This window comes from Procambarus clarkii, chromosome 40 (assembly GCF_040958095.1).
Source record: "Procambarus clarkii isolate CNS0578487 chromosome 40, FALCON_Pclarkii_2.0, whole genome shotgun sequence".
In the NCBI taxonomy this organism is placed as follows: domain Eukaryota; kingdom Metazoa; phylum Arthropoda; class Malacostraca; order Decapoda; family Cambaridae; genus Procambarus; species Procambarus clarkii.
Window position 1 is genome coordinate 41,591,181 of NC_091189.1, and position 27,530 is coordinate 41,618,710.

Below are 27,530 nucleotides of genomic sequence, written 5' to 3' on the forward strand. Positions count from 1 at the left end.
TATCTGTGGCAGGTGGCTACCGTTACCTGTGACAGGTGGCTACCGTTACCTGTGACAGGTGGCTACTGTTACCTGTGACAGGTGGCTACCGTTACCTGTGACAGGTGGCTACCGTTACCTGTGACAGGTGGCTACCGTTACCTGTGACAGGTGGCTACCGTTACCTGTGGCAGGTGGCTACCGTTACCTGTACAGGATGCCCCTCATCCTGCAGGCAAGGATTGCAAGTAGCAAGTCATACAAGGCTATTGATCACCCTGTATGATGAAACATCTTACAAGATAATGACTTCAGACCTGTTTACAGCCTGTTGTTGTCATTGTAAGTCTTCCTGTAGTTAAGGATGGCTGCTTAACTAACCTCGAAGGTAATTAGCATAATGAAAATAATAAACCTAATGTTACACTAATTTAAAACTTTGCATAAACTTAGACTAACTTAACTTTAAACTTTTTATCATTTTCTTGTATAGTTAAACAAGGTACCAAACTTTGTATGAATGATGACCGGACCACACACTAGAAATTGAAGGAACGACGACGTTTCGGTCCGTCCTGGACCATTCTCAAGTCGATAACTTGAGAATGAGAACTTGAGAATAACTTACTCAAGTCGAGAACTTGAGTAAGTTCATTTGTATGAATGAACTTACAAGATTTCAACCGTTTTTTAATTTGTATGATGTAAACACCTGTATAATGTAATCACCTGTATAATGTAAACACCTGTATAATGTAATCACTTGTATAATGTAAACAATAGTGTGGTAATACAAGTAATAATGACAACAGTAGTATTACTGTTGTCATTATTACTGTTGTCATTTTTACTGTTGTCATTACTACTGTCATTATTACTGTTGTCATTATTACTGTTGTCATTACTACTGTCATTATTACTGTTGTCATTATTACTGTTGTCATTATTACTGTTGTCATTACTACTGTTGTCATTATTACTGTTGTCATTACTACTGTTGTCATTACTACTGTTGTCATTATTACTGTTGTCATTATTACTGTTGTCATTACTACTGTTGTCATTATTACTGTTGTCATTACTACTGTTGTCATTATTACTGTTGTCATTATTTCTGTTGTCATTACTACTGTTGTCATTATTACTGTTATTACTACTGTTGTCATTATTACTGTTGTCATTATTACTGTTGTCATTACTACTGCTGTCATTATTACTGTTGTCATTATTACTGTTGTCATTATTACTGTTGTCATTATTACTGTTGTCATTATTACTGTTGTCATTATTACTGTTGTCATTTTTACTGTTGTCATTATTACTGTTGTCATTATTACTATTGTCATTATTACTGTTGTCATTATTACTGTTGTCATTATTACTGTTGTCATTATTACTGTTGTCATTACTACTGTTGTCATTATTACTGTTGTCATTACTACTGTTGTCATTATTACTGTTGTCATTACTACTGTTGTCATTATTACTGTTATTATTACTGTTGTCATTATTACTGTTGTCATTACTACTGTTGTCATTACTACTGTTATTACTACTGTTGTCATTATTACTGTTGTCATTATTATTGTTATTACTGCTGTTGTCATTACTACTGTTGTCATTATTACTGTTGTCATTATTACTGTTGTCATTATTACTGTTGTCATTATTACTGTTGTCATTATTACTGTTGTCATTATTACTGTTATTACTACTGTTGTCATTATTACTGTTGTCATTATGACTGTTGTCATTATTACTGTTGTCATTATTACTGTTGTCATTATTACTGTTATTACTACTGTTGTCATTATTACTGTTGTCATTATTACTGTTGTCATTATTACTGTTATTACTACTGTTGTCATTATTACTGTTGTCATTATTACTGTTGTCATTATTACTGTTGTCATTATTACTGTTATTACTACTGTTGTCATTATTACTGTTGTCATTATGACTGTTGTCATTATTACTGTTGTCATTATTACTGTTGTCATTATTACTGTTATTACTACTGTTGTCATTATTACTGTTATTACTACTGTTGTCATTATTTCTGTTGTCATTATTACTGTTATTACTACTGTTGTCATTATTACTGTTGTCATTATTACTGTTGTCATTATTACTGTTGTCATTATTACTGTTGTCATTATTACTGTTATTATTACTGTTGTCATTATTACTGTTGTCATTATTACTGTTATTACTACTGTTGTCATTATTACTGTTGTCATTATTACTGTTATTACTACTGTTGTCATTATTACTGTTGTCATTATTACTGTTGTCATTATTACTGTTGTCATTACTACTGTTGTCATTATTACTGTTATTATTACTGTTGTCATTATTACTGTTGTCATTATTACTGTTATTACTACTGTTGTCATTATTACTGTTGTCATTATTACTGTTGTCATTATTACTGTTGTCATTATTACTGTTATTATTATTACTGTTATTACTACTGTTGTCATTATTACTGTTGACATTATTACTGTTATTACTACTGTTGTCATTATTACTGTTATTACTACTGTTGTCATTATTACTGTTGTCATTATTACTGTTGTCATTATTACTGTTGTCATTATTACTGTTGTCATTATTACTGTTGTCATTACTACTGTTGTTACTACTGTTGTCATTACTACTGTTGTTACTACTGTTGTCATTACTACTGTTGTTACTACTGTTGTCATTACTACTGTTGTTACTACTGTTGTCATTACTACTGTTGTTACTACTGTTGTCATTACTACTGTTGTTACTACTGTTGTCATTACTACTGTTAATACTACTGTTGTCATTACTACTGTTGTTACTACTGTTGTCATTACTACTGTTGTTACTACTGTTGTCATTACTACTGTTAATACTACTGTTGTCATTACTACTGTTGTTACTACTGTTGTCATTACTACTGTGTTAACTAGTAAGCCTACTACTGGTACTCTCACTACCACTGTCAACCACCACCATTGTCACTACTAGGCCTGCTACAGTAACTAGAACTAACTTAGTCAAACTTAACCTAACTTAACCCAAAAACTTACTTAACCAAACTCTAACTAAACCTAATCTAACCTTATCCTAACCTATCCTTAACCTAACCTAACCTATCCTTATCCTAACCTAACGTAACCTAACCTAACCTTAACCTATCATAACCAAACCTAACCTTAACCTAACTTAACCTAACCTAACCTAACCTAACCTTAACCTAACCTAACCTAACCTAACCTAACCTAACGTAACGTAACGTAACCTAACGTAACGTAACGTACCGTAACCTAACCTAACCTAACCTTAACCTAACCTATCCTTATCCTAACCTAATCTAACTTAACTTAACCTAACCTAACCTAACCTAACCTTAACCTAGCCAATATGGGAGGATAGGAGGAGGATGGGAGGAAGGTGGTGGTGGGGCGACCTATCCTGCAGCCATTCCTATTCTGTGGCTGAATTACAAGAAATAGTTATCTATAGTTATCACCACCCCCCCCCCCCTAAGTATTAGACGACTCCTGTATGGTGTATAATACACACGTTACTTGTATGCGTTCCCAGCTACTAATACACGAGGCTGACGCTTGTATGTCAATACACATAAATTACTAAATAATAATTGCAATTTAATAAAAAAATGGCAGCAGTAAAATGATTTGAAATAATAAATATTAACATTTTAATATTAGTTAATATTTAAAAACAATAGAATTTGTTAGAGAGGATCAATGAGTAATTAAATTAATTAGGTTAATAATTAATTTAATTATAGTGTGAATAAAATAGATACGATGGGAATAGGTAATGAATAAATACAAGACCAAGATGCAACACTGCCTACCGTGATGAAGAACAGTGACTCATCCGTCACCGTTAACGGTGCTGGTATCCGGACACCCTCCAAGTTATCCGGCCGGACCACTCGTTGAACTGTCAACACTCGTTCATCACTCGTTAATTAGTATTTAAGCGGGTCCAGTTTACGGGGGCATGACACTGATCGTATTTCAACAATTAACACTATATCACTGATTGCATGTCACCACTAAGTGTCAACTGACACCTGAGTGGCACTTTACACCGGTGAGAGGGTCTGGTGGCCCTCAGGAGTGCCAGGGAGAGGTCAGGTGGCCGCCACACTAATAACATCAGCTGATTCTCTCTCCCGGGAACACAGGACGGTCGCTCGCCGGAGCATTATCGCTCATTGGCTCCCGTTTGTGTGACGTCACGCGCCTCTCAGAGCACCCGCCACTGATTGGCTCTCACACTGTGACGTCACGCGCGAGTCTTTTTCTTGTTTACACGTGTTCTGTGTGACGTCACCGTTAAATGCCAAGATGGTGATATTTTTTAATAAATTTGTTATGATTTCTAGTCATAATTATTATTTTCTCTCCATTTTGGTGAATTATTAATAATATTTAATTATTGCGAGGTATAAAATGATGTTTTCAAATAAATATGATGTTTGTCATTGAGTCATTGGTGTTATCTGTGGATGTTTGACTTATCAGCTGTTATCTGTCTGGTCAAATGTGATCCACTGTGAGTGTCTGTTGGTGTGAGGATGTGGAGCATTGTTGGTGTGAGGGAGTGGAGCATTGTTTGTGTGAGGGTGTGAGGGGGGTGGAGCATTGTTGGTGTGAGGGTGTGGAGCATTGTTGGTGTGAGGGTGTGGAACATTGTTGGTGTGAGGGTGTGGAGCATTGTTGGTGTGAGGGTGTGGAACATTGTTGGTGTGAGGGTGTGGAGCATTGTTGGTGTGAGGGTGTGGAACATTGTTGGTGTGAGGGTGTGGAGCATTGTTGGTGTGAGGGAGTGGAGCATTGTTTGTCTGAGGGTGTGAGGGGGGTGGAGCATTGTTGGTGTGAGAGTGTGGAGCATTGTTGGTGTGAGGTTGTGGAGCATTGTTGGTGTGAGAGTGTGGAGCATTGTTGGTGTGAGGTAGTGGAGCATTGTTGGTGTGAGGGTGTGGAGCATTGTTGGTGTGAGGTTGTGGAGCATTGTTGGTGTGAGAGTGTGGAGCATTGTTGGTGTGAGGTAGTGGAGCATTGTTGGTGTGAGGGTGTGGAACATTGTTGGTGTGAGGGTGTGGAGCATTGTTGGTGTGAGGGTGTGGAGCATTGTTGGTGTGAGGGTGTGGAGCATTGTTGGTGTGAGGGTGTGGAGCATTGTTGGTGTGAGGGTGTGGAACATTGTTGGTGTGAGGGTATGGAGCATTGTTGGTGTGAGGGTGTGGAACATTGTTGGTGTGAGGGTGTGGAGCATTGTTGGTGTGAGGGTATGGAGCATTGTTGGTGTGAGGGTGTGTAGCATTGTTGGTGTGAGGGTGTGAGGGGGTGGAGCATTCTTGGTGTGAGGGTGTGGAGCATTGTTGGTGTGAGGGTGTGGAGCATTGTTGGTGTGAGGGTGTGGAGCATTGTTGGTGTGAGGGTGTGGAGCATTGTTGGTGTGAGGGTGTGGAACATTGTTGGTGTGAAGGTGTGTAGCATTGTTGGTGTGAGGGTATGGAGCATTGTTGGTGTGAGGGTGTGGAGCATTGTTGGTGTGAGGGTGTGGAACATTGTTGGTGTGAGGGTATGGAGCATTGTTGGTGTGAGGGTGTGGAACATTGTTGGTGTGAGGGTATGGAGCATTGTTGGTGTGAGGGTATGGAGCATTGTTGGTGTGAGGGTGTGGAACATTGTTGGTGTGAGGGTGTGGAGCATTGTTGGTGTGAGGGTATGGAGCATTGTTGGTGTGAGGGTATGGAGCATTGTTGGTGTGAGGGTATGGAGCATTGTTGGTGTGAGGGTATGGAGCATTGTTGGTGTGAGGGTATGGAGCATTGTTGGTGTGAGGGTATGGAGCATTGTTGGTGTGAGGGTATGGAGCATTGTTGGTGTGAGGGTATGGAGCATTGTTGGTGTGAGGGTGTGGAACATTGTTGGTGTGAGGGTGTGGAGCATTGTTGGTGTGAGGGTATGGAGCATTGTTGGTGTGAGGGTGTGTAGCATTGTTGGTGTGAGGGTGTGGAGCATTGTTGGTGTGAGGGTGTGTAGCATTGTTGGTGTGAGGGTGTGAGGGGGTGGAGCATTCTTGGTGTGAGGGTGTGGAGCATTGTTGGTGTGAGGGTGTGGAGCATTGTTGGTGTGAGGGTGTGAGGGGGTGGAGCATTGTTGGTGTGAGGGTGTGGAGCATTGTTGGTGTGAGGGTGTGGAGCATTGTTGGTGTGAGGGGGTGGAGCATTGTTGGTGTGAGGGTGTGGAGCATTGTTGGTGTGAGGGTGTGGAGCATTGTTGGTGTGAGGGTGTGAGGGGGTGGAGCATTGTTGGTGTGAGGGTGTGGAGCACTGTTGGTGTGAGGGTGTGGAGCATTGTTGGTGTGAGGGTGTGGAGCATTGTTGGTGTGAGGGTGTGGAGCATTGTTGGTGTGAGGGGGTGGAGCATTGTTGGTGTGAGGGTGTGAGGGGGTGGAGCATTGTTGGTGTGAGGGTGTGGAGCATTGGTGGTGTGAGATGTGTGAGGGGGTGGAGCATTATTGGTATGAGGGTGTGGAGCATTGTTGGTGTGAGGAGGTGGAGCATTGTTGGTGTGAGGGTGTGGAGCATTGTTTGTGTGAGGAGGTGGAGCATTGTTGGCGTGAGGGTGTGGAGCATTGTTGGTGTGAGGGTGTGGAGCATTGTTGGTGTGAGGGTGTGGAGCATTGTTGGTGTGAGGGTGTGGAGCATTGTTGGTGTGAGGGTGTGGAGCATTGTTGGTGTGAGGGTGTGGAGCATTGTTGGTGTGAGGGTGTGGAGCATTGTTGGTGTGAGGGGGTGGAGCATTGTTGGTGTGAGGGGGTGGAGCATTGTTGGTGTGAGGGGGTGGAGCATTGTTGGTGTGAGGGTGTGGAGCATTGTTGGTGTGAGGGTGTGGAGCATTGTTGGTGTGAGAGTGTGGAGCATTGTTGGTGTGAGGGTGTGGAGCATTGTTGGTGTGAGGGGGTGGAGCATTGTTGGTGTGAGGGTGTGAGGGGGTGGAGCATTGTTGGTGTGAGGGTGTGGAGCATTGGTGGTGTGAGGGTGTGGAGCATTGTTGGTGTAAGGGGCTGGAGCATTGTTGGTGTGAGGGTGTGAGGGGGTGGAGCATTGTTGGTATGAGGGTGTGGAGCATTGTTGGTGTGAGGGTGTGGAGCATTGTTGGTGTAAGGGGGTGGAGCATTGTTGGTGTGAGGGTGTGAGGGGGTGGAGCATTGTTGGTATGAGGGTGTGGAGCATTGTTGGTGTGAGGGGGTGGAGCATTGTTGGTGTGAGGGGGTGGAGCATTGTTTGTGTGAGGGTGTGAGGGGGGTGGAGCATTGTTTGTGTGAGGGTGTGAGGGGGGTGGAGCATTGTTGGTTTGAGGGGGTGGAGCATTGTTGGTGTGAGGGGGTGGAGCATTGTTGGTGTGAGGGTGTGTAGCATTGTTGGTGTGAGGGTGTGTAGCATTGTTGGTGTGAGGGTGTGGAGCATTGTTGGTGTGAGGGTGTGTAGCATTGTTGGTGTGAGGGTGTGAGGGGGTGGAGCATTCTTGGTGTGAGGGTGTGGAGCATTGTTGGTGTGAGGGTGTGGAGCATTGTTGGTGTGAGGGTGTGAGGGGGTGGAGCATTGTTGGTGTGAGGGTGTGGAGCATTGTTGGTGTGAGGGTGTGGAGCATTGTTGGTGTGAGGGTGTGAGGGGGTGGAGCATTGTTGGTGTGAGGGTGTGGAGCATTGTTGGTGTGAGGGTGTGGAGCATTGTTGGTGTGAGGGTGTGAGGGGGTGGAGCATTGTTGGTGTGAGGGTGTGGAGCACTGTTGGTGTGAGGGTGTGGAGCATTGTTGGTGTGAGGGTGTGGAGCATTGTTGGTGTGAGGGTGTGGAGCATTGTTGGTGTGAGGGGGTGGAGCATTGTTGGTGTGAGGGTGTGAGGGGGTGGAGCATTGTTGGTGTGAGGGTGTGGAGCATTGGTGGTGTGAGGGTGTGAGGGGGTGGAGCATTATTGGTATGAGGGTGTGGAGCATTGTTGGTGTGAGGAGGTGGAGCATTGTTGGTGTGAGGGTGTGGAGCATTGTTTGTGTGAGGAGGTGGAGCATTGTTGGCGTGAGGGTGTGGAGCATTGTTGGTGTGAGGGTGTGGAGCATTGTTGGTGTGAGGGTGTGGAGCATTGTTGGTGTGAGGGTGTGGAGCATTGTTGGTGTGAGGGTGTGGAGCATTGTTAGTGTGAGGGTGTGGAGCATTGTTGGTGTGAGGGTGTGGAGCATTGTTGGTGTGAGGGGGTGGAGCATTGTTGGTGTGAGGGGGTGGAGCATTGTTGGTGTGAGGGTGTGGAGCACTGTTGGTGTGAGGGTGTGGAGCATTGTTGGTGTGAGGGTGTGGAGCATTGTTGGTGTGAGGGTGTGGAGCATTGTTGGTGTGAGGGGGTGGAGCATTGTTGGTGTGAGGGTGTGAGGGGGTGGAGCATTGTTGGTGTGAGGGTGTGGAGCATTGGTGGTGTGAGATGTGTGAGGGGGTGGAGCATTATTGGTATGAGGGTGTGGAGCATTGTTGGTGTGAGGAGGTGGAGCATTGTTGGTGTGAGGGTGTGGAGCATTGTTTGTGTGAGGAGGTGGAGCATTGTTGGCGTGAGGGTGTGGAGCATTGTTGGTGTGAGGGTGTGGAGCATTGTTGGTGTGAGGGTGTGGAGCATTGTTGGTGTGAGGGTGTGGAGCATTGTTGGTGTGAGGGTGTGGAGCATTGTTGGTGTGAGGGTGTGGAGCATTGTTGGTGTGAGGGTGTGGAGCATTGTTGGTGTGAGGGGGTGGAGCATTGTTGGTGTGAGGGGGTGGAGCATTGTTGGTGTGAGGGGGTGGAGCATTGTTGGTGTGAGGGTGTGGAGCATTGTTGGTGTGAGGGTGTGGAGCATTGTTGGTGTGAGAGTGTGGAGCATTGTTGGTGTGAGGGTGTGGAGCATTGTTGGTGTGAGGGGGTGGAGCATTGTTGGTGTGAGGGTGTGAGGGGGTGGAGCATTGTTGGTGTGAGGGTGTGGAGCATTGGTGGTGTGAGGGTGTGGAGCATTGTTGGTGTAAGGGGCTGGAGCATTGTTGGTGTGAGGGTGTGAGGGGGTGGAGCATTGTTGGTATGAGGGTGTGGAGCATTGTTGGTGTGAGGGTGTGGAGCATTGTTGGTGTAAGGGGGTGGAGCATTGTTGGTGTGAGGGTGTGAGGGGGTGGAGCATTGTTGGTATGAGGGTGTGGAGCATTGTTGGTGTGAGGGGGTGGAGCATTGTTGGTGTGAGGGGGTGGAGCATTGTTTGTGTGAGGGTGTGAGGGGGGTGGAGCATTGTTTGTGTGAGGGTGTGAGGGGGGTGGAGCATTGTTTGTGTGAGGGTGTGAGGGGGGTGGAGCATTGTTGGTTTGAGGGGGTGGAGCATTGTTGGTGTGAGGGGGTGGAGCATTGTTGGTGTGAGGGTGTGTAGCATTGTTGGTGTGAGGGTGTGTAGCATTGTTGGTGTGAGGGTGTGGAGCATTGTTGGTGTGAGGGTGTGTAGCATTGTTGGTGTGAGGGTGTGAGGGGGTGGAGCATTCTTGGTGTGAGGGTGTGGAGCATTGTTGGTGTGAGGGTGTGGAGCATTGTTGGTGTGAGGGTGTGAGGGGGTGGAGCATTGTTGGTGTGAGGGTGTGGAGCATTGTTGTGTGAGGGTGTGGAGCATTGTTGGTGTGAGGGTGTGAGGGGGTGGAGCATTGTTGGTGTGAGGGTGTGGAGCATTGTTGGTGTGAGGGTGTGGAGCATTGTTGGTGTGAGGGTGTGAGGGGGTGGAGCATTGTTGGTGTGAGGGTGTGGAGCACTGTTGGTGTGAGGGTGTGGAGCATTGTTGGTGTGAGGGTGTGGAGCATTGTTGGTGTGAGGGTGTGGAGCATTGTTGGTGTGAGGGGGTGGAGCATTGTTGGTGTGAGGGTGTGAGGGGGTGGAGCATTGTTGGTGTGAGGGTGTGGAGCATTGGTGGTGTGAGGGTGTGAGGGGGTGGAGCATTATTGGTATGAGGGTGTGGAGCATTGTTGGTGTGAGGAGGTGGAGCATTGTTGGTGTGAGGGTGTGGAGCATTGTTTGTGTGAGGAGGTGGAGCATTGTTGGCGTGAGGGTGTGGAGCATTGTTGGTGTGAGGGTGTGGAGCATTGTTGGTGTGAGGGTGTGGAGCATTGTTGGTGTGAGGGTGTGGAGCATTGTTGGTGTGAGGGTGTGGAGCATTGTTAGTGTGAGGGTGTGGAGCATTGTTGGTGTGAGGGTGTGGAGCATTGTTGGTGTGAGGGGGTGGAGCATTGTTGGTGTGAGGGGGTGGAGCATTGTTGGTGTGAGGGGTGGAGCATTGTTGGTGTGAGGGTGTGGAGCATTGTTGGTGTGAGGGTGTGGAGCATTGTTGGTGTGAGGGTGTGGAGCATTGTTGGTGTGAGGGTGTGGAGCATTGTTGGTGTGAGGGGGTGGAGCATTGTTGGTGTGAGGGTGTGAGGGGGTGGAGCATTGTTGGTGTGAGGGTGTGGAGCATTGGTGGTGTGAGGGTGTGGAGCATTGTTGGTGTAAGGGGCTGGAGCATTGTTGGTGTGAGGGTGTGAGGGGGTGGAGCATTGTTGGTATGAGGGTGTGGAGCATTGTTGGTGTGAGGGTGTGGAGCATTGTTGGTGTAAGGGGGTGGAGCATTGTTGGTGTGAGGGTGTGAGGGGGTGGAGCATTGTTGGTATGAGGGTGTGGAGCATTGTTGGTGTGAGGGGGTGGAGCATTGTTGGTGTGAGGGGGTGGAGCATTGTTTGTGTGAGGGTGTGAGGGGGGTGGAGCATTGTTTGTGTGAGGGTGTGAGGGGGGTGGAGCATTGTTGGTTTGAGGGGGTGGAGCATTGTTGGTGTGAGGGGGTGGAGCATTGTTGGTGTGAGGGGGTGGAGCATTGTTGGTGTGAGGGGGTGGAGCATTGTTGGTGTGAGGGTGTGAGGGGGTGGAGCATTGTTGGTGTGAGGATGTGAGGGGGTGGAGCATTGTTGGTGTGAGGGGGTGGAGCATTGTTGGTGTGTGGGGGTGGAGCATTGTTGGTGTGAGGGTGTGAGGGGTGGAGCATTGTTGGTGTGAGGGGGTGGAGCATTGTGTCTATTGGTGTGAGGGGGTGGAGCATTGTTGGTGTGAGGGGGTGGAGCATTGTTGGTGTGAGGGGGTGGAGCATTGTTGGTGTGAGGGGGTGGAGCATTGTTGGTGTGAGGGGGTGGAGCATTGTGTCTGTTGGTGTGAGGGGGTGGAGCATTGTGTCTGTTGGTGTGAGGGGGTGGAGCATTGTTGGTGTGAGGGGGTGGTGCATTGTTGGTGTGAGGGTGTGAGGGGGTGGAGCATTGTTGGTGTGAGGGTGTGAGGGGTGGAGCATTGTTGTTGTGAGGGTGTGAGGGGTGGAGCATTGTTGGTGTGAGGGGGTGGAGCATTGTTGGTGTGAGGGTGTGGAGCATTGAGTCTGTTGGTGTGAGGGGGTGGAGCATTGTTGGTGTGAGGGTGTGGAGCATTGTGTGTGTTGGTGTGAGGGGGTGGAGCATTGTGTGTTTTGGTGCGAGGGGGTGGAGCATTGTGTCTGTTGGTGTGAGGGTGTGAGGGGGTGGAGCATTGTTGGTGTGAGGGTGTGAGGGGGTGGAGCATTGTTGGTGTGAGGGTGTGAGGGGTGGAGCATTGTTGGTGTGAGGGGTGGAGCATTGTTGTTGTGAGGGTGTGAGGGGTGGAGCATTGTTGGTGTGAGGGTGTGAGGGGGTGGAGCATTGTTGTTGTGAGGGTGTGAGGGGTGGAGCATTGTTGGTGTGAGTGTGTGAGGGGTGGAGCATTGTTGGTGTGAGGGGGTGGAGCATTGTTGGTGTGAGTGTGTGAGGGGTGGAGCATTGTTGGTGTGAGGGGGTGGAGCATTGTTGGTGTGAGGGGGTGGAGCATTGTTGGTGTGAGGGGGTAGAGCATTGTTGGTGTGAGGGTGTGAGGGGTGGAACACTGTTGGTGTGAGGGGGTGGAGCATTGTTAGTGTGAGGGTGTGAGGGGGTGGAGCATTGTTGGTGTGAGGGGGGTGGAGCATTGTTGGTGTGAGGGGGGTGGAGCATTGTTGGTGTGAGGGTGTGAGGGGTGGAGCATTGTTGGTGTGAGGGTGTGAGGGGTGGAGCATTGTTGGTGTGAGGGGGTGGAGCATTGTTGTTGTGAGGGTGTGAGGGGTGGAGCATTGTTGGTGTGAGGGGGTGGAGCATTGTTGGTGTGAGGGTGTGGAGCATTGTTGGTGTGAGGAGGTGGAGCATTGTTGTTGTGAGGGGGTGAGGGGTGGAGCATTGTTGGTGTGAGTGGGTGGAGCATTGTTGGTGTGAGGGGGTGGAGCATTGTTGGTGTGAGGGGGTGGAGCATTGTTGGTGTGAGGGTGTGAGGGGGTGGAGCATTGTTGGTGTGAGGGGGTGGAGCATTGTTGGTGTGAGGGGGTGGAGCATTGTTGGTGTGAGGGGGTGGAGCATTGTGTCTGTTGGTGTGAGGGGGTGGAGCATTGTGTCTGTTGGTGTGAGGGGGTGGAGCATTGTTGGTGTGAGGGTGTGAGTGGGTGGTGCATTGTTGGTGTGAGGGTGTGAGGGGGTGGAGCATTGTTGGTGTGAGGGTGTGGAGCATTGGTGGTGTGAGGGTGTGGAGCATTGTTGGTGTAAGGGGCTGGAGCATTGTTGGTGTGAGGGTGTGAGGGGGTGGAGCATTGTTGGTATGAGGGTGTGGAGCATTGTTGGTGTGAGGGTGTGGAGCATTGTTGGTGTAAGGGGGTGGAGCATTGTTGGTGTGAGGGTGTGAGGGGGTGGAGCATTGTTGGTATGAGGGTGTGGAGCATTGTTGGTGTGAGGGGGTGGAGCATTGTTGGTGTGAGGGTGTGAGGGGGTGGAGCATTGTTGGTGTGAGGGTGTGGAGCATTGGTGGTGTGAGGGTGTGGAGCATTGTTGGTGTAAGGGGCTGGAGCATTGTTGGTGTGAGGGTGTGAGGGGGTGGAGCATTGTTGGTATGAGGGTGTGGAGCATTGTTGGTGTGAGGGTGTGGAGCATTGTTGGTGTAAGGGGGTGGAGCATTGTTGGTGTGAGGGTGTGAGGGGGTGGAGCATTGTTGGTATGAGGGTGTGGAGCATTGTTGGTGTGAGGGGGTGGAGCATTGTTGGTGTGAGGGGGTGGAGCATTGTTTGTGTGAGGGTGTGAGGGGGGTGGAGCATTGTTGGTTTGAGGGGGTGGAGCATTGTTGGTGTGAGGGGGTGGAGCATTGTTGGTGTGAGGGGGTGGAGCACTGTTGGTGTGAGGGGGTGGAGCATTGTTGGTGTGAGGGGGTGGAGCATTGTTGGTGTGAGGGTGTGAGGGGGTGGAGCATTGTTGGTGTGAGGATGTGAGGGGGTGGAGCATTGTTGGTGTGAGGGGGTGGAGCATTGTTGGTGTGTGGGGGTGGAGCATTGTTGGTGTGAGGGTGTGAGGGGTGGAGCATTGTTGGTGTGAGGGGGTGGAGCATTGTGTCTATTGGTGTGAGGGGGTGGAGCATTGTTGGTGTGAGGGTGTGAGGGGGTGGAGCATTGTTGGTGTGAGGGGGTGAAGCATTGTTGGTGTGAGGGGGTGGAGCATTGTTGGTGTGAGGGGGTGGAGCATTGTGTCTGTTGGTGTGAGGGGGTGGAGCATTGTGTCTGTTGGTGTGAGGGGGTGGAGCATTGTTGGTGTGAGGGTGTGAGGGGGTGGTGCATTGTTGGTGTGAGGGTGTGAGGGGGTGGAGCATTGTTGGTGTGAGGGTGTGAGGGGTGGAGCATTGTTGTTGTGAGGGTGTGAGGGGTGGAGCATTGTTGGTGTGAGGGGGTGGAGCATTGTTGGTGTGAGGGTGTGGAGCATTGAGTCTGTTGGTGTGAGGGGGGTGGAGCATTGTTGGTGTGAGGGTGTGGAGCATTGTGTGTGTTGGTGTGAGGGGGTGGAGCATTGTGTGTTTTGGTGCGAGGGGGTGGAGCATTGTGTCTGTTGGTGTGAGGGTGTGAGGGGGTGGAGCATTGTTGGTGTGAGGGTGTGAGGGGGTGGAGCATTGTTGGTGTGAGGGTGTGAGGGGTGGAGCATTGTTGGTGTGAGGGGTGGAGCATTGTTGTTGTGAGGGTGTGAGGGGTGGAGCATTGTTGGTGTGAGGGTGTGAGGGGGTGGAGCATTGTTGTTGTGAGGGTGTGAGGGGTGGAGCATTGTTGGTGTGAGTGTGTGAGGGGTGGAGCATTGTTGGTGTGAGGGGGTGGAGCATTGTTGGTGTGAGTGTGTGAGGGGTGGAGCATTGTTGGTGTGAGGGGGTGGAGCATTGTTGGTGTGAGGGGGTGGAGCATTGTTGGTGTGAGGGGGTAGAGCATTGTTGGTGTGAGGGTGTGAGGGGTGGAGCACTGTTGGTGTGAGGGGGTGGAGCATTGTTAGTGTGAGGGTGTGAGGGGGTGGAGCATTGTTGGTGTGAGGGGGGTGGAGCATTGTTGGTGTGAGGGGGGTGGAGCATTGTTGGTGTGAGGGTGTGAGGGGTGGAGCATTGTTGGTGTGAGGGTGTGAGGGGTGGAGCATTGTTGGTGTGAGGGGGTGGAGCATTGTTGTTGTGAGGGTGTGAGGGGTGGAGCATTGTTGGTGTGAGGGGGTGGAGCATTGTTGGTGTGAGGGTGTGGAGCATTGTTGGTGTGAGGAGGTGGAGCATTGTTGTTGTGAGGGTGTGAGGGGTGGAGCATTGTTGGTGTGAGGGGGTGGAGCATTGTTGGTGTGAGGGGGTGGAGCATTGTTGGTGTGAGGGGGGTGGAGCATTGTTGGTGTGAGGGGGTGGAGCATTGTTGGTGTGAGGGGGTGGAGCATTGTTGGTGTGAGGGGGTGGAGCATTGTGTCTGTTGGTGTGAGGGGGTGGAGCATTGTGTCTGTTGGTGTGAGGGGGTGGAGCATTGTTGGTGTGAGGGTGTGAGTGGGTGGTGCATTGTTGGTGTGAGGGTGTGAGGGGGTGGAGCATTGTTGGTGTGAGGGTGTGAGGGGTGGAGCATTGTTGTTGTGAGGGTGTGAGGGGTGGAGCATTGTTGGTGTGAGGGGGTGGAGCATTGTTGGTGTGAGGGTGTGGAGCATTGAGTCTCTTGGTGTGAGGGGGTGGAGCATTGTTGGTGTGAGGGTGTGGAGCATTGTGTGTGTTGGTGTGAGGGGGTGGAGCATTGTGTGTTTTGGTGCGAGGGGGTGGAGCATTGTGTCTGTTGGTGTGAGGGTGTGAGGGGGTGGAGCATTGTTGGTGTGAGGGTGTGAGGGGGTGGAGCATTGTTGGTGTGAGGATGTGAGGGGTGGAGCATTGTTGGTGTGAGGGTGTGAGGGGTGGAGCATTGTTGTTGTGAGGGTGTGAGGGGTGGAGCATTGTTGGTGTGAGGGTGTGAGGGGGTGGAGCATTGTTGTTGTGAGGGTGTGAGGGGTGGAGCATTGTTGGTGTGAGGGTGTGAGAGGTGGAGCATTGTTGGTGTGAGCTGGTGGAGCATTGTTGGTGTGAGGGGGTGGAGCATTGTTGGTGTGAGGGTGTGAGGGGTGGAGCACTGTTGGTGTGAGGGGGTGGAGCATTGTTAGTGTGAGGGTGTGAGGGGGTGGAGCATTGTTGGTGTGAGGGGAGTGGAGCATTGTTGGTGTGAGGGTGTGAGGGGTGGAGCAGTGTTGGTGTGAGGGGGTGGAGCATTGTTGTTATGAGGGTGTGAGGGGTGGAGCATTGTTGGTGTAAGGGGGTGGAGCATTGTTGGTGTGAGGGTGTGGAGCATTGTTGGTGTGAGGAGGTGGAGCATTGTTGTTGTGAGGGGGTGAGGGGTGGAGCATTGTTGGTGTGAGGGGGTGGAGTATTGTTGGTGTGAGGGTGTGGAGCATTGTTGGTGTGAGGAGGTACTCACCTAATTGTACTCACCTAATTGTGCTTGCGGGGGTTGAGCTTTGGCTCTTTGGTCCCGCCTCTCAACTGTCAATCAACTGGTGTACAGATTCCTGAGCCTACTGGGCTCTATCATACCTACATTTGAAACTGTGTATGGAGTCAGCCTCCACCACATCACTTCCTAGTGCATTCCATTTATTAACTACTCTGACACTGAAAAAAATCTTTCTAACGTCTCTGTGGCTCATCTGGGTACTAAGTTTCCACTTAATGCTTAAGGTGGAGCCAATGGTTCCAATGCTTAAGGTGGAGCATTGTTGTTGTGAGGGGGTGAGGGGTGGAGCATTGTTGGTGTGAGGGGGTGGAGCATTGTTGGTGTGAGGGTGTGGAGCATTCACCTATTTGTGATTGCGGGGGTTGAGCTCTGGCTCTTTGGTCCCGCCTCTCAACCGTCAATCAACAGGTGTACAGGTTCCTGAGCCTATTGGGCTCTATCATATCTACAATTGAAACTGTGTATGGAGTCAGCCTCCACCACATCACTTCCTAATGCATTCCATTTACTAACTACTCTGACACTGAAAAAAGTTCTTTCTAATGTCTCTGTGGCTCATTTGGGTACTCAGCTTCCACCTGTGACCCCTTGTTCGCGTCCCTCCAGTGTTGAATAGTTCATCCTTGTTTACCCGGTCGATTCCCCTGAGAATTTTGTAGGTTGTGATCATGTCCCCCCTTACTCTTCTGTCTTCCAGTGTCGTAAGGTGCATTTCCCGCAGCCTTTCCTCATAACTCATGCCTCTTAGTTCTGGGACTAGTCTAGTAGCATACCTTTGAACTTTTTCCAGCTTCGTCTTGTGCTTGACAAGGTACGGGCTCCATACGGGTGTGTGTACTCACCTAGTTGTATTCACCTAGTTGTGTCTGCAGGATCGAGCATTGACTCTTGGATCCCGCCTTTCGAGCATCGGTTGTTTACAGCAATGACTCCTGTCCCATTTCCCTATCATACCTGGTTTTAAAATTATGAATAGTATTTGCTTCCACAACCTGTTCCTGAAGTGCATTCCATTTTCCCACTACTCTCACGCTAAAAGAAAACTTCCTAACATCTCTGTGACTCATCTGAGTTTCCAGTTTCCACCCATGCCCCCTCGTTCTGTTACTATTCCGTGTGAACATTTGGTCTATGTCCACTCTGTCAATCCCTCTGAGTATTTTATACGTTCCTATCATGTACCCCCCTCTCCCTTCTTCTTTCTAGTGTCGTAAGGCACAGTTCCTTCAGGCGCTCCTCATACCCCATCCCTCGTAGCTCTGGGACAAGTCTCGTTGCAAACCTCTGAACCTTTTCCAGTTTCATTATATGCTTCTTCAGATGGGGACTCCATGATGAGGCGGCATACTCTAAGACTGGCCTTACGTAGGCAGTGTAAAGCGCCCTAAATGCCTCCTTACTTAGGTTTCTGAATGATGTTCTAACTTTTGCCAGTGTAGAGTACGCTGCTGTCGTTATCCTATTTATATGTGCCTCAGGAGATAGATTAGGTGTTACGTCCACCCCCAGGTCTCTTTCGCGTGTCGTCACAGGTAGGCTGTTCCCCTTCATTGTGTACTGTCCCTTTGGTTTCCTATCTCCTAGTCCCATTTCCATAACTTTACATTTGCTCGTGTTGAATTCCAGTAGCCATTTCTCTGACCATCTCTGCAACCTGTTCAGGTCCTCTTGGAGGATCCTGCAATTCTCATCTGTCACAACTCTTCTCATCAACTTTGCGTCATCGGCAAACATCGACATGTAGGACTCTACGCCTGTAAACATGTCGTTAACATATACAAGAAATAGAATTGGTCCCAGCACCGATCCTTGTGGTACTCCACTTGTTACTGCTCGCCAGTCCGACTTCTCGCCCCTTACCGTAACTCTCTGGCTCCTTCCTGTTAGGTAGTTCCTTATCCATGCTAGGACCAACCTTATCCATGCTTATCCATGTGTGTGTGTGTGTGTGTGTGTGTGTGTGTGTGTGTGTGTGTGTGTGTGTGTGTGTGTGTGTGTGTGTGTGTGTGTGTGTGTGTGTGTGTGTGTGTGTACTCACCTAATTGTACTCACCTAATTGTGCTTGCGGGGGTTGAGCTCTGGCTCTTTGGTCCCGCCTCTCAACCGTCAATCAACTGGTGTACAGATTCCTGAGCCTATTGGGCTCTATCATATCTACATTTGAAACTGTGTATGGAGTCAGCCTCCACCACATCACTTCCTAATGCATTCCATTTACTAACTACTCTGACACTGAAAAAGTTCTTTCTAACGTCTCTGTAGCTCATTTGGGTACTCAGCTTCCACCTGTGTCCCCTTGTTCGCGTCCCACCAGTGTTGAATAGTTCATCCTTGTTTACCCGGTCGATTCCCCTGAGGATTTTGTAGGTTGTGATCATGTCCCCCCTTACTCTTCTGTCTTCCAGTGTCGTAAGGTGCATTTCCCGCAGCCTTTCCTCATAACTCATGCCTCTTAGTTCTGGGACTAGTCTAGTAGCATACCTTTGGACTTTTTCCAGCTTCGTCTTGTGCTTGACAAGGTACGGGCTCCATGCTGGGGCCGCATACTCCAGGATTGGTCTTACATATGTGGTGTACAAGATTCTGAATGATTCCTTACACAGGTTCCTGAACGCCGTTCTGATGTTAGCCAGCCTCGCATATGCCGCAGACGTTATTCTCTTTATGTGGGCTTCAGGAGACAGGTTTGGTGTGATATCAACTCCTAGATCTTTCTTTCTGTCTGTTTCATTAAGTACTTCATCTCCTATTCTGTATCCTGTGCCTGGCCTCCTGTTTCCACTGCCTAGTTTCATTACTTTGCATTTACTCGGGTTGAACTTCAGCAGCCATTTGTTGGACCATTCACTCAGTCTATCCAGGTCATCTTGTAGCCTCCTACTATCATCCTCTGTTTCAATCCTCCTCATAATTTTTGCATCGTCGGCAAACATTGAGAGGAACGAATCTATACCCTCTGGGAGATCATTTACATATACCAGAAACAGTATAGGTCCAAGGACTGACCCCTGCGGGACTCCACTTGTGACGTCTCGCCAATCTGAGACCTCACCCCTCACACAGACTCGTTGTCTCCTGTTGCTTAGGTACTCCTCTATCCACCGGAGTACCTTCCCTCTCACTCCAGCCTGCATCTCCAACTTTCGCACTAGCCTCTTGTGTGGCACTGTATCAAAGGCTTTCTGACAATCCAAAAATATGCAGTCTGCCCACCCTTCTCTTTCTTGCCTTATTTTTGTTGCCTGGTCGTAGAATTCAAGTAACCTTGTGAGGCAGGACCTGCCATCCCTGAACCCTGTGTGTGTGTGTGTGTGTGTGTGTGTGTGTGTGTGTGTGTGTGTGTGTGTGTGTGTGTGTGTGTGTGTGTGTGTGTGTGTGTGTGTGTGTGTGTGTGTGTGTGTGTGTGTCTGTGTGTGTGTGAGTGTGTGACACTCACACACACACATTCACATTCCATAAGGCAAAAATGAGCATCCCTTCTCTCTACATCATTTATGGCGAGTGATTGTCTCTCTCTCCCTCACATATGGCAACATGGTGCATGTCTCCCCCTCCCTCACATATGGCAACATGGTGCATGTCTCCCCCTCCCTCACATATGGCAACATGGTGCATGTCTCCCCCTCCCTCACATATGGCAACATGGTGCATGTCTCCCCCTCCCTCACATATGGCAACATGGTGCATGTCTCCCCCTCCCTCACATATGGCAACATGGTGCATGTCTCCCCTCCCTCACATATGGCAACATGGCGCATGTCTCCCCCTCCCTCACATATGGCAACATGGTGCATGTCTCCCCTCCCTCACATATGGCAACATGGCGCAGTCTCCCCCTCCCTCACATATGGCAACATGGTGCATGTCTCCCCCTCCCTCACATATGGCAACATGGTGCATGTCTCCCCCTCCCTCACATATGGCAACATGGCGCATGTCTCCCCCTCCCTCACATATGGCAACATGGTGCATGTCTCCCCTCCCTCACATATGGCAACATGGCGCATGTCTCCCCCTCCCTCACATATGGCAACATGGTGCATGTCTCCCCCTCCCTCACATATGGCAACATGGTGCATGTCTCCCCCTCCCTCACATATGGCAACATGGTGCATGTCTCCCCCTCCCTCACATATGGCAACATGGTGCATGTCTCCCCCTCCCTCACATATGGCAACATGGCGCATGTCTCCCCCTCCCTCACATATGGCAACATGGCGCATGTCTCCCCCTCCCTCACATATGGCAACATGGTGCATGTCTCCCCCTCCCTCACATATGGCAACATGGCGCATGTCTCCCCCTCCCTCACATATGGCAACATGGCGCATGTATCCCCCTCCCTCACATATGGCAACATGGTGCATGTCTCCCCCTCCCTCACATATGGCAACATGGTGCATGTCTCTCCCTCCCTCACATATGGCAACATGGTGCATGTCTCCCCCTCCCTCACATATGGCAACATGGTGCATGTCTCTCCCTTCCTCACATATGGCAACATGGTGCATGTCTCTCCCTTCCTCACATATGGCAACATGGTGCATGTCTCTCCCTCCCTCACATATGGCAACATGGTGCATGTCTCTCCCTCCCTCACATATGGCAACATGGTGCATGTCTCTCCCTCCCTCACATATGGCAACATGGTGCATGTCTCCCCCTCCCTCACATATGGCAACATGGTGCATGTCTCCCCCTCCCTCACATATGGCAACATGGTGCATGTCTCCCCCTCCCTCACATATGGCAACATGGCGCATGTCTCCCCCTCCCTCACATATGGCAACATGGCGCATGTCTCCCCCTCCCTCACATATGGCAACATGGTGCATGTCTCCCCCTCCCTCACATATGGCAACATGGCGCATGTCTCCCCCTCCCTCACATATGGCAACATGGCGCATGTATCCCCCTCCCTCACATATGGCAACATGGTGCATGTCTCCCCCTCCCTCACATATGGCAACATGGTGCATGTCTCTCCCTCCCTCACATATGGCAACATGGTGCATGTCTCCCCCTCCCTCACATATGGCAACATGGTGCATGTCTCTCCCTTCCTCACATATGGCAACATGGTGCATGTCTCTCCCTTCCTCACATATGGCAACATGGTGCATGTCTCTCCCTCCCTCACATATGGCAACATGGTGCATGTCTCTCCCTCCCTCACATATGGCAACATGGTGCATGTCTCCCCCTCCCTCACATATGGCAACATGGTGCATGTCTCCCCCTCCCTCACATATGGCAACATGGTGCATGTCTCTCCCTCCCTCACATTTGGCAACATGGTGCATGTCTCTCCCTCCCTCACATATGGCAACATGGTGCATGTCTCTCCCTCCCTCACATTTGGCAACATGGTGCATGTCTCTCCCTCCCTCACATATGGCAACATGGTGCATGTCTCCCCCTCCCTCACATATGGCAACATGGTGCATGTCTCTCCCTCCCTCACATATGGCAACATGGCGCATGTCTCTCCCTCCCTCACATTTGGCAACATGGTGCATGTCTCCCCCTCCCTCACATATGGCAACATGGTGCATGTCTCCCCCTCCCTCACATATGGCAACATGGTGCATGTCTCCCCCTCCCTCACATTTGGCAGGTATAAAACTATTGTTATCTACAGCAGAAGGATACAAAAGTACAGGAAATTGTAGTGAAACAGAGGATATTGCAAGACACTTACAGAGAATGACGCCGACATGTGTGAGGATCTCAACAGGAGATTCTAGGAGGTTTCTGCAGTAATGGTGAGGGGCGTGAACTGAGTGTGACGGTGTTGTCCCAAGCGACACGTCACAACCTTAAGGTCACCAAAGGTGCAGTTAGCAAGCACTGGTGAAGCTCAGAGACAACTGGGCCACACACAGTATCACCGGAGATACTAAGCGAAGGAGCTAACGCTCTGTGCTAGCCGCTTGTAATATTAAGTAACACGTGACTGGGAACTGGAAGGAGGGACTTATCAGGGAAAAGCGCCAAGCCATTACGACTATACAGTACTAGGAGGGGGTCAGGATAAGATTTTTGGGATGGGACGGGAGGAAGGAATGGTGCCCAACCCCTTGGACGGTCGGGGATTGAACGCCGACCTGCATGAAGCGAGACCGTCCCTCTAGCATCCAGTCCAAGTGGTTGGGCGCGGGAAAGAGGAGCTACCAATGACTGGAGGAGCCAGTGTGGGTGACGGGAGAGTCACAGGGCGCTACACGGAAGGTAAGAGTCTCATGTTTACATTGTGTGGGTGTCGCTGGGGCGACTCTCGTCAAGAGTCTACCTCACAACTATAGAGAACTATATAACTCTTAACAACACAACATCTTCATCGCTTCACGGATGGACAAGTTTGTCTCAAAAGTGTTCATATAAGACCCAGCAGTGGCTCACCTAAGACAGTGAAGGTGGACCCAATTGCATATTTATGGACTGTCAGGAAGCCGTCAACACAGTACCCAACATGACACCATTGTACTTAATGGAAAAGTCGGCAGAAGTGACAATGGGAATTTTAAGGTGCTCCAAAGGAGTAACTAAAAGATGGAAAATTTACATACGATTGGGTAATTTACGACGATATATACCTGTTTGATACCTGGTTGATGGGGTTCTGGGAGTTCTTCTACTCCCCAAGCACGGTTCGAGGCCAGACTTCACTTGTGAGAGTTTGGTCCACCAGGCTGTTGCTTGGAGCGGCCCTCAGGCCCACATACCCACCACAGCCTGGTTGGTCCGGCACTCCTTGGAGAAAACCATCTAGTTTCCTCTTGAAATTGTCCACGGCTGTTCCGGCAATATTTCTGATGATCGCTGGTAGGACGTTGAACAACCGCGGACCTCTGATGTTCATACAGTGTTCTCTGATTGTGCCTATGGCACCTCTGCTCTTCACTGGTTCTATTATGCATTTTCTTCCATATCGTTCACTCTACTACGTTGTTATTTTACTGTGCAGATCTGGGACCTGTCCCTCCAGTATCTTCCATGTGTATATTATTTCTTATCTCTCTCGTCTCCTTTCTAGTGAGTACATTTGGAGAGCTTTGAGACGATCCCAATAACTTAGGTGTTTTATCTCGTCTATGCATGCCGTATATGTTCTCTGTATTCCCTCTATTTTAAAGAAAAAAGTCCACTACGGGCTCACCATAGCCCGTGCTACTTGGAACTGTTTCATCCAAGGAGCGAATCTTAAACAACAACAACAACCCTCTATTTCAGCAATCTCTCCTGCTCTGAAGGGGGAAGTGAGCACTGAGTAGTACTCAAGCTGGAATTACCTTACCTTGCACTTACTTAAGTTAAACTCCAGCAGACAGCTGTTGAGTAATTCTTTCATTTTTCCAGCTCATCCAGTAGTTAAGGTATATCCAGTATACCACACAGACCCTGAGGTATACCACAGTCCCCGAGGTATACCACACAGTCCCCGAGGTATACCACACAATCCTTGAGGTATACCAAACAGTCCTTGAGGTATACCACACAGTCCCCGAGGTATACCACACAGTCCCCGAGGTATACCACACAATCCTTGAGGTATACCACAGTCCCCGAGGTATACCAGTCCCCGAGGTATACCACAGTCCCCGAGATATACCACAGTCCCTGAGGTATACCACACAGTCCCCGAGGTATACCACACAGTCCCCTAGGTATACCACACAGTCCTTGAGGTATACCACACAGTCCCCGATGTATACCACACAGTCCCCGAGGTATACCACACAGTCCCCGAGGTATACCACACAGTCCCTGAGGTATACCACAGTCCCCGAGGTATACCACACAGTCCCCGAGGTATACCACACAGTCCCTGGGGTATACCACACAGTCCCTGAGGTATACCACAGTCCCCGAGGTATACCACACAGTCCCCGAGGTATACCACACAATCCCCGAGGTATACCACACAGTCCCCTAGGTATACCACACAGTCCTTGAGGTATACCACACAGTCCCCGATGTATACCACACAGTCCCCGAGGTATACCACACAATCCTTGAGATATACCACACAGTCCTTGAGGTATACCACACAGTCCCCGAGGTATACCACACAGTCCCCGAGGTATACCACACAATCCTTGAGGTATACCACAGTCCTTGAGGTATACCACAGTCCTTGAGGTATACCAGTCCCCGAGGTATACCACAGTCCCCGAGATATACCACAGTCCCTGAGGTATACCACACAGTCCCCGAGGTATACCACAGTCCTTGAGGTATACCACACAGTCCCCGGGGTATACCACACAGTCCCTGAGGTATACCACAGTCTCCGAGGTATACCACAGTCCCCGGGTATACCCCACAGTCCCTGAGGTATACCACAAAGTCCCCGAGGTATACCACAGTCCCCGAGGTATACCACTCAGTCCCCGATGTATACCACACAGTCCCCGGGGTATACCTCACAGTCCCCGGGGTATACCTCACAGTCCCCGAGGTATACCACACAGTCCCCGGGGTATACCTCACAGTCCCCGGGTATACCACAGTCCCCGGGGTATACCTCACAGTCCCCGAGGTATACCGCACAGTCCCCGGGGTATACCTCACAGTCCCCGAGGTATACCACACAGTCCCCGGGGTATACCTCACAGTCCCCGAGGTATACCACTGTCCCCGAGGTATACCACACAGTCCCCGAGGTATACCACACAGTCCCTGATGTATACCACACAGTACCCGAGGTATACCTCACAGTCCCCGAGGTATACCACACAGTCCCTGAGGTATACCACACCGTCCCCGAGGTATACCACAGTCCCTGAGGTATACCACACCGTCCCCGAGGTATACCACAGTCCCTGAGGTATACCACACAGTCCTCCGAGATATACCACAGTCCCCCGAGGTATACCACACAGTCCCCTAGGTATACCACAGTCCCCGAGGTATACCACACAGTCCCCCGAGGTATACCACAGTCCACGAGGTATACCACACAGTCCCCGAGGTATACCACACAGTCCCAGAGGTATACCACACAGTCCCAGAGGTGTACCACACAGTCCGCGAGGTATACCACAGTCCCCGAGGTATACCACAGTCCCCGAGGTATACCACACAGTCCCCCGAGGTATACCACAGTCCACGAGGTATACCACACAGTCCCAGAGGTATATCACAGGGGAAGATTGAAATCAGGGGAGACATGATTCCCATATACAAAATCCTCAGGGGGAATGAACAAGGCAGAGATAGACAGCTTGGGATACACCACCACCACCACCACACTGACGGCTTCAGAAGTAGAGAGACAGAGCCTAAAAAGCTCGGTCACCTGTACGCCACCTGAATGGTGAGAGGCAGGACTATAGAGCTGAAGCTCAACCCTTACACTCACAATTAGCTGAGACTACAAGTGGTAAACTACTGACTACAAGTGGTAAACTACTGACTACAAGTGGTAAACTGTTGACTACAAGTGGTAAACTACTGACTACAAGTGGTAAACTACTGACTACAAGTGGTAAACTACTGACTACAAGTGGTAAACTACTGACTACAAGTGGTAAACTATTGACTACAAGTGGTAAACTGTTGACTACAAGTGGTAAACTACTGACTACAAGTGGTAAACTACTGACTACAAGTGGTAAACTACTGACTACAAGTGGTAAACTACTGACTACAAGTGGTAAACTGTTGACTACAAGTGGTAAACTACTGACTAGAAGTGGTAAACTACTGACTACAAGTGGTAAACTACTGACTACAAGTGGTAAACTGTTGACTACAAGTGGTAAACTACTGACTACAAGTGGTAAACTACTGACTACAAGTGGTAAACTACTGACTACAAGTGGTAAACTACTGACTACAAGTGGTAAACTGTTGACTACAAGTGGTAAACTACTGACTACAAGTGGTAAACTACTGACTACAAGTGGTAAACTACTGACTACAAGTGGTAAACTACTGACTACAAGTGGTAAACTGTTGACTACAAGTGGTAAACTACTGACTACAAGTGGTAAACTACTGACTACAAGTGGTAAACTACTGACTACAAGTGGTAAACTGTTGACTACAAGTGGTAAACTACTGACTACAAGTGGTAAACTACTGACTACAAGTGGTAAACTACTGACTACAAGTGGTAAACTACTGACTACAAGTGGTAAACTGTTGACTACAAGTGGTAAACTACTGACTACAAGTGGTAAACTGTTGACTACAAGTGGTAAACTACTGACTACAAGTGGTAAACTACTGACTACAAGTGGTAAACTACTGACTACAAGTGGTAAACTACTGACTACAAGTGGTAAACTGTTGACTACAAGTGGTAAACTACTGACTACAAGTGGTAAACTACTGACTACAAGTGGTAAACTACTGACTACAAGTGGTAAACTGCTGACTACAAGTGGTAAACTACTGACTACAAGTGGTAAACTACTGACTACAAGTGGTAAACTGTTGACTACAAGTGGTAAACTACTGACTACAAGTGGTAAACTACTGACTACAAGTGGTAAACTACTGACTACAAGTGGTAAACTGTTGACTACAAGTGGTAAACTACTGACTACAAGTGGTAAACTACTGACTACAAGTGGTAAACTACTGACTACAAGTGGTAAACTACTGACTACAAGTGGTAAACTACTGACTACAAGTGGTAAACTGTTGACTACACGTGGTAAACTGTTGACTACAAGTGGCAAACTGTTGACTACAAGTGGGTAAACTACTGACTACAAGTGGTAAACTACTGACTACAAGTGGTAAACTGTTGACTACAAGCGGGTAAACTACTGACTACAAGTGGTAAACTACTGACTACAAGTGGGTAAACTACTGACTACAAGTGGGTAAACTATTGACTACAAGCGGTAAACTACTGACTACAAGTGGTAAACTACTTACTACAAGTGGTAAACTACTGACTACAAGTGGTAAACTACTGACTACAAGTGGTAAACTACTGACTACAAGTGGTAAACTATTGACTACAAGCGGTAAACTACTGACTACAAATGGGTAAACTACTGACTACAAGTGGTAAACTACTGACTGCAATTGGTAAACTACTGACTACAAGTGGTAAACTATTGACTACAAGCGGTAAACTATTGACTACAAGTGGTAAACTACTGACTACAAGTGGTAAACTACTGACTACAAGTGGTAAACTACTGACTACAAGTGGTAAACTACTGACTACAAGTGGTAAACTACTGACTACAAGTGGTAAACTACTGACTACAAGTGGTAAACTACTGACTACAAGTGGTAAACTACTGACTACAAGTGGTAAACTACTGACTACAAGCGGTAAACTACTGACAACAAGCGGTAAACTACTGACTACAAGTGGTAAACTACTGACTACAAGTGGTAAACTACTGACTACAAGTGGTAAACTACTGACTACAAGTGGTAAACTACTGACTACAAGTGGTAAACTACTGACTACAAGCGGTAAACTACTGACTACAAGTGGGTAAACTACTGACTACAAGTGGTAAACTACTGACTACAAGTGGGTAAACTACTGACTACAAGCGGTAAACTACTGACTACAAGTGGTAAACTACTGACTACAAGCGGTAAACTGTTGACTACAAGCGGTAAACTGTTGACTACAAGTGGTAAACTAGAGGGTGGCCTTG

General features: G+C 48.9%; 3 protein-coding genes across 3 annotated transcripts in view; 1 reads left to right on the forward strand and 2 right to left on the reverse strand.

Moving 5' to 3' along the window:
* LOC123753629 (uncharacterized) overlaps positions 1-4,150 on the reverse strand; it is a gene marked incomplete at its 3' end in the record, with an annotated part of 181,328 nt that extends 177,178 nt beyond the window's left edge. Inside the window, 1 exon segment of the mRNA XM_069338600.1 lies at positions 3,839-4,150.
* LOC138372905 (uncharacterized protein DDB_G0287625-like) lies at positions 739-19,748 on the reverse strand. Its single transcript, XM_069338580.1, has 2 exons — positions 19,702-19,748; positions 739-1,507 (listed from the first exon to the last, which is right to left on the reverse strand). Exons 1-2 carry the CDS (start codon positions 19,746-19,748, stop codon positions 739-741), a joined length of 816 nt encoding a protein of 271 aa, XP_069194681.1.
* Positions 19,749-22,067: 2,319 nt separating this feature from the next.
* Positions 22,068-26,604, forward strand: LOC123757798 (SUMO-interacting motif-containing protein 1-like). Its single transcript, XM_045741631.2, has 2 exons — positions 22,068-22,122; positions 25,262-26,604. Exons 1-2 carry the CDS (start codon positions 22,068-22,070, stop codon positions 26,602-26,604), a joined length of 1,398 nt encoding a protein of 465 aa, XP_045597587.2.
* Positions 26,605-27,530: the final 926 nt, after the last annotated feature.

Coding starts and splice junctions, on each gene's coding strand:
- LOC138372905 (XM_069338580.1), bottom strand. CDS start 19,748: ATGTTGCCATATGTGAGGGAGGGGGAGACTGCGCCATGTTGCCATAT. Junction 1,508..19,701: donor ACTGCGCCATGTTGCCATAT/GTGAGGGAGGGG, acceptor TAATGACAACAG/TAGTAATGACAACAGTAATA.
- LOC123757798 (XM_045741631.2), top strand. CDS start 22,068: ATGACTGGAGGAGCCAGTGTGGGTGACGGGAGAGTCACAGGGCGCTAC. Junction 22,123..25,261: donor CACAGGGCGCTACACGGAAG/GTAAGAGTCTCA, acceptor ACTCACAATTAG/CTGAGACTACAAGTGGTAAA.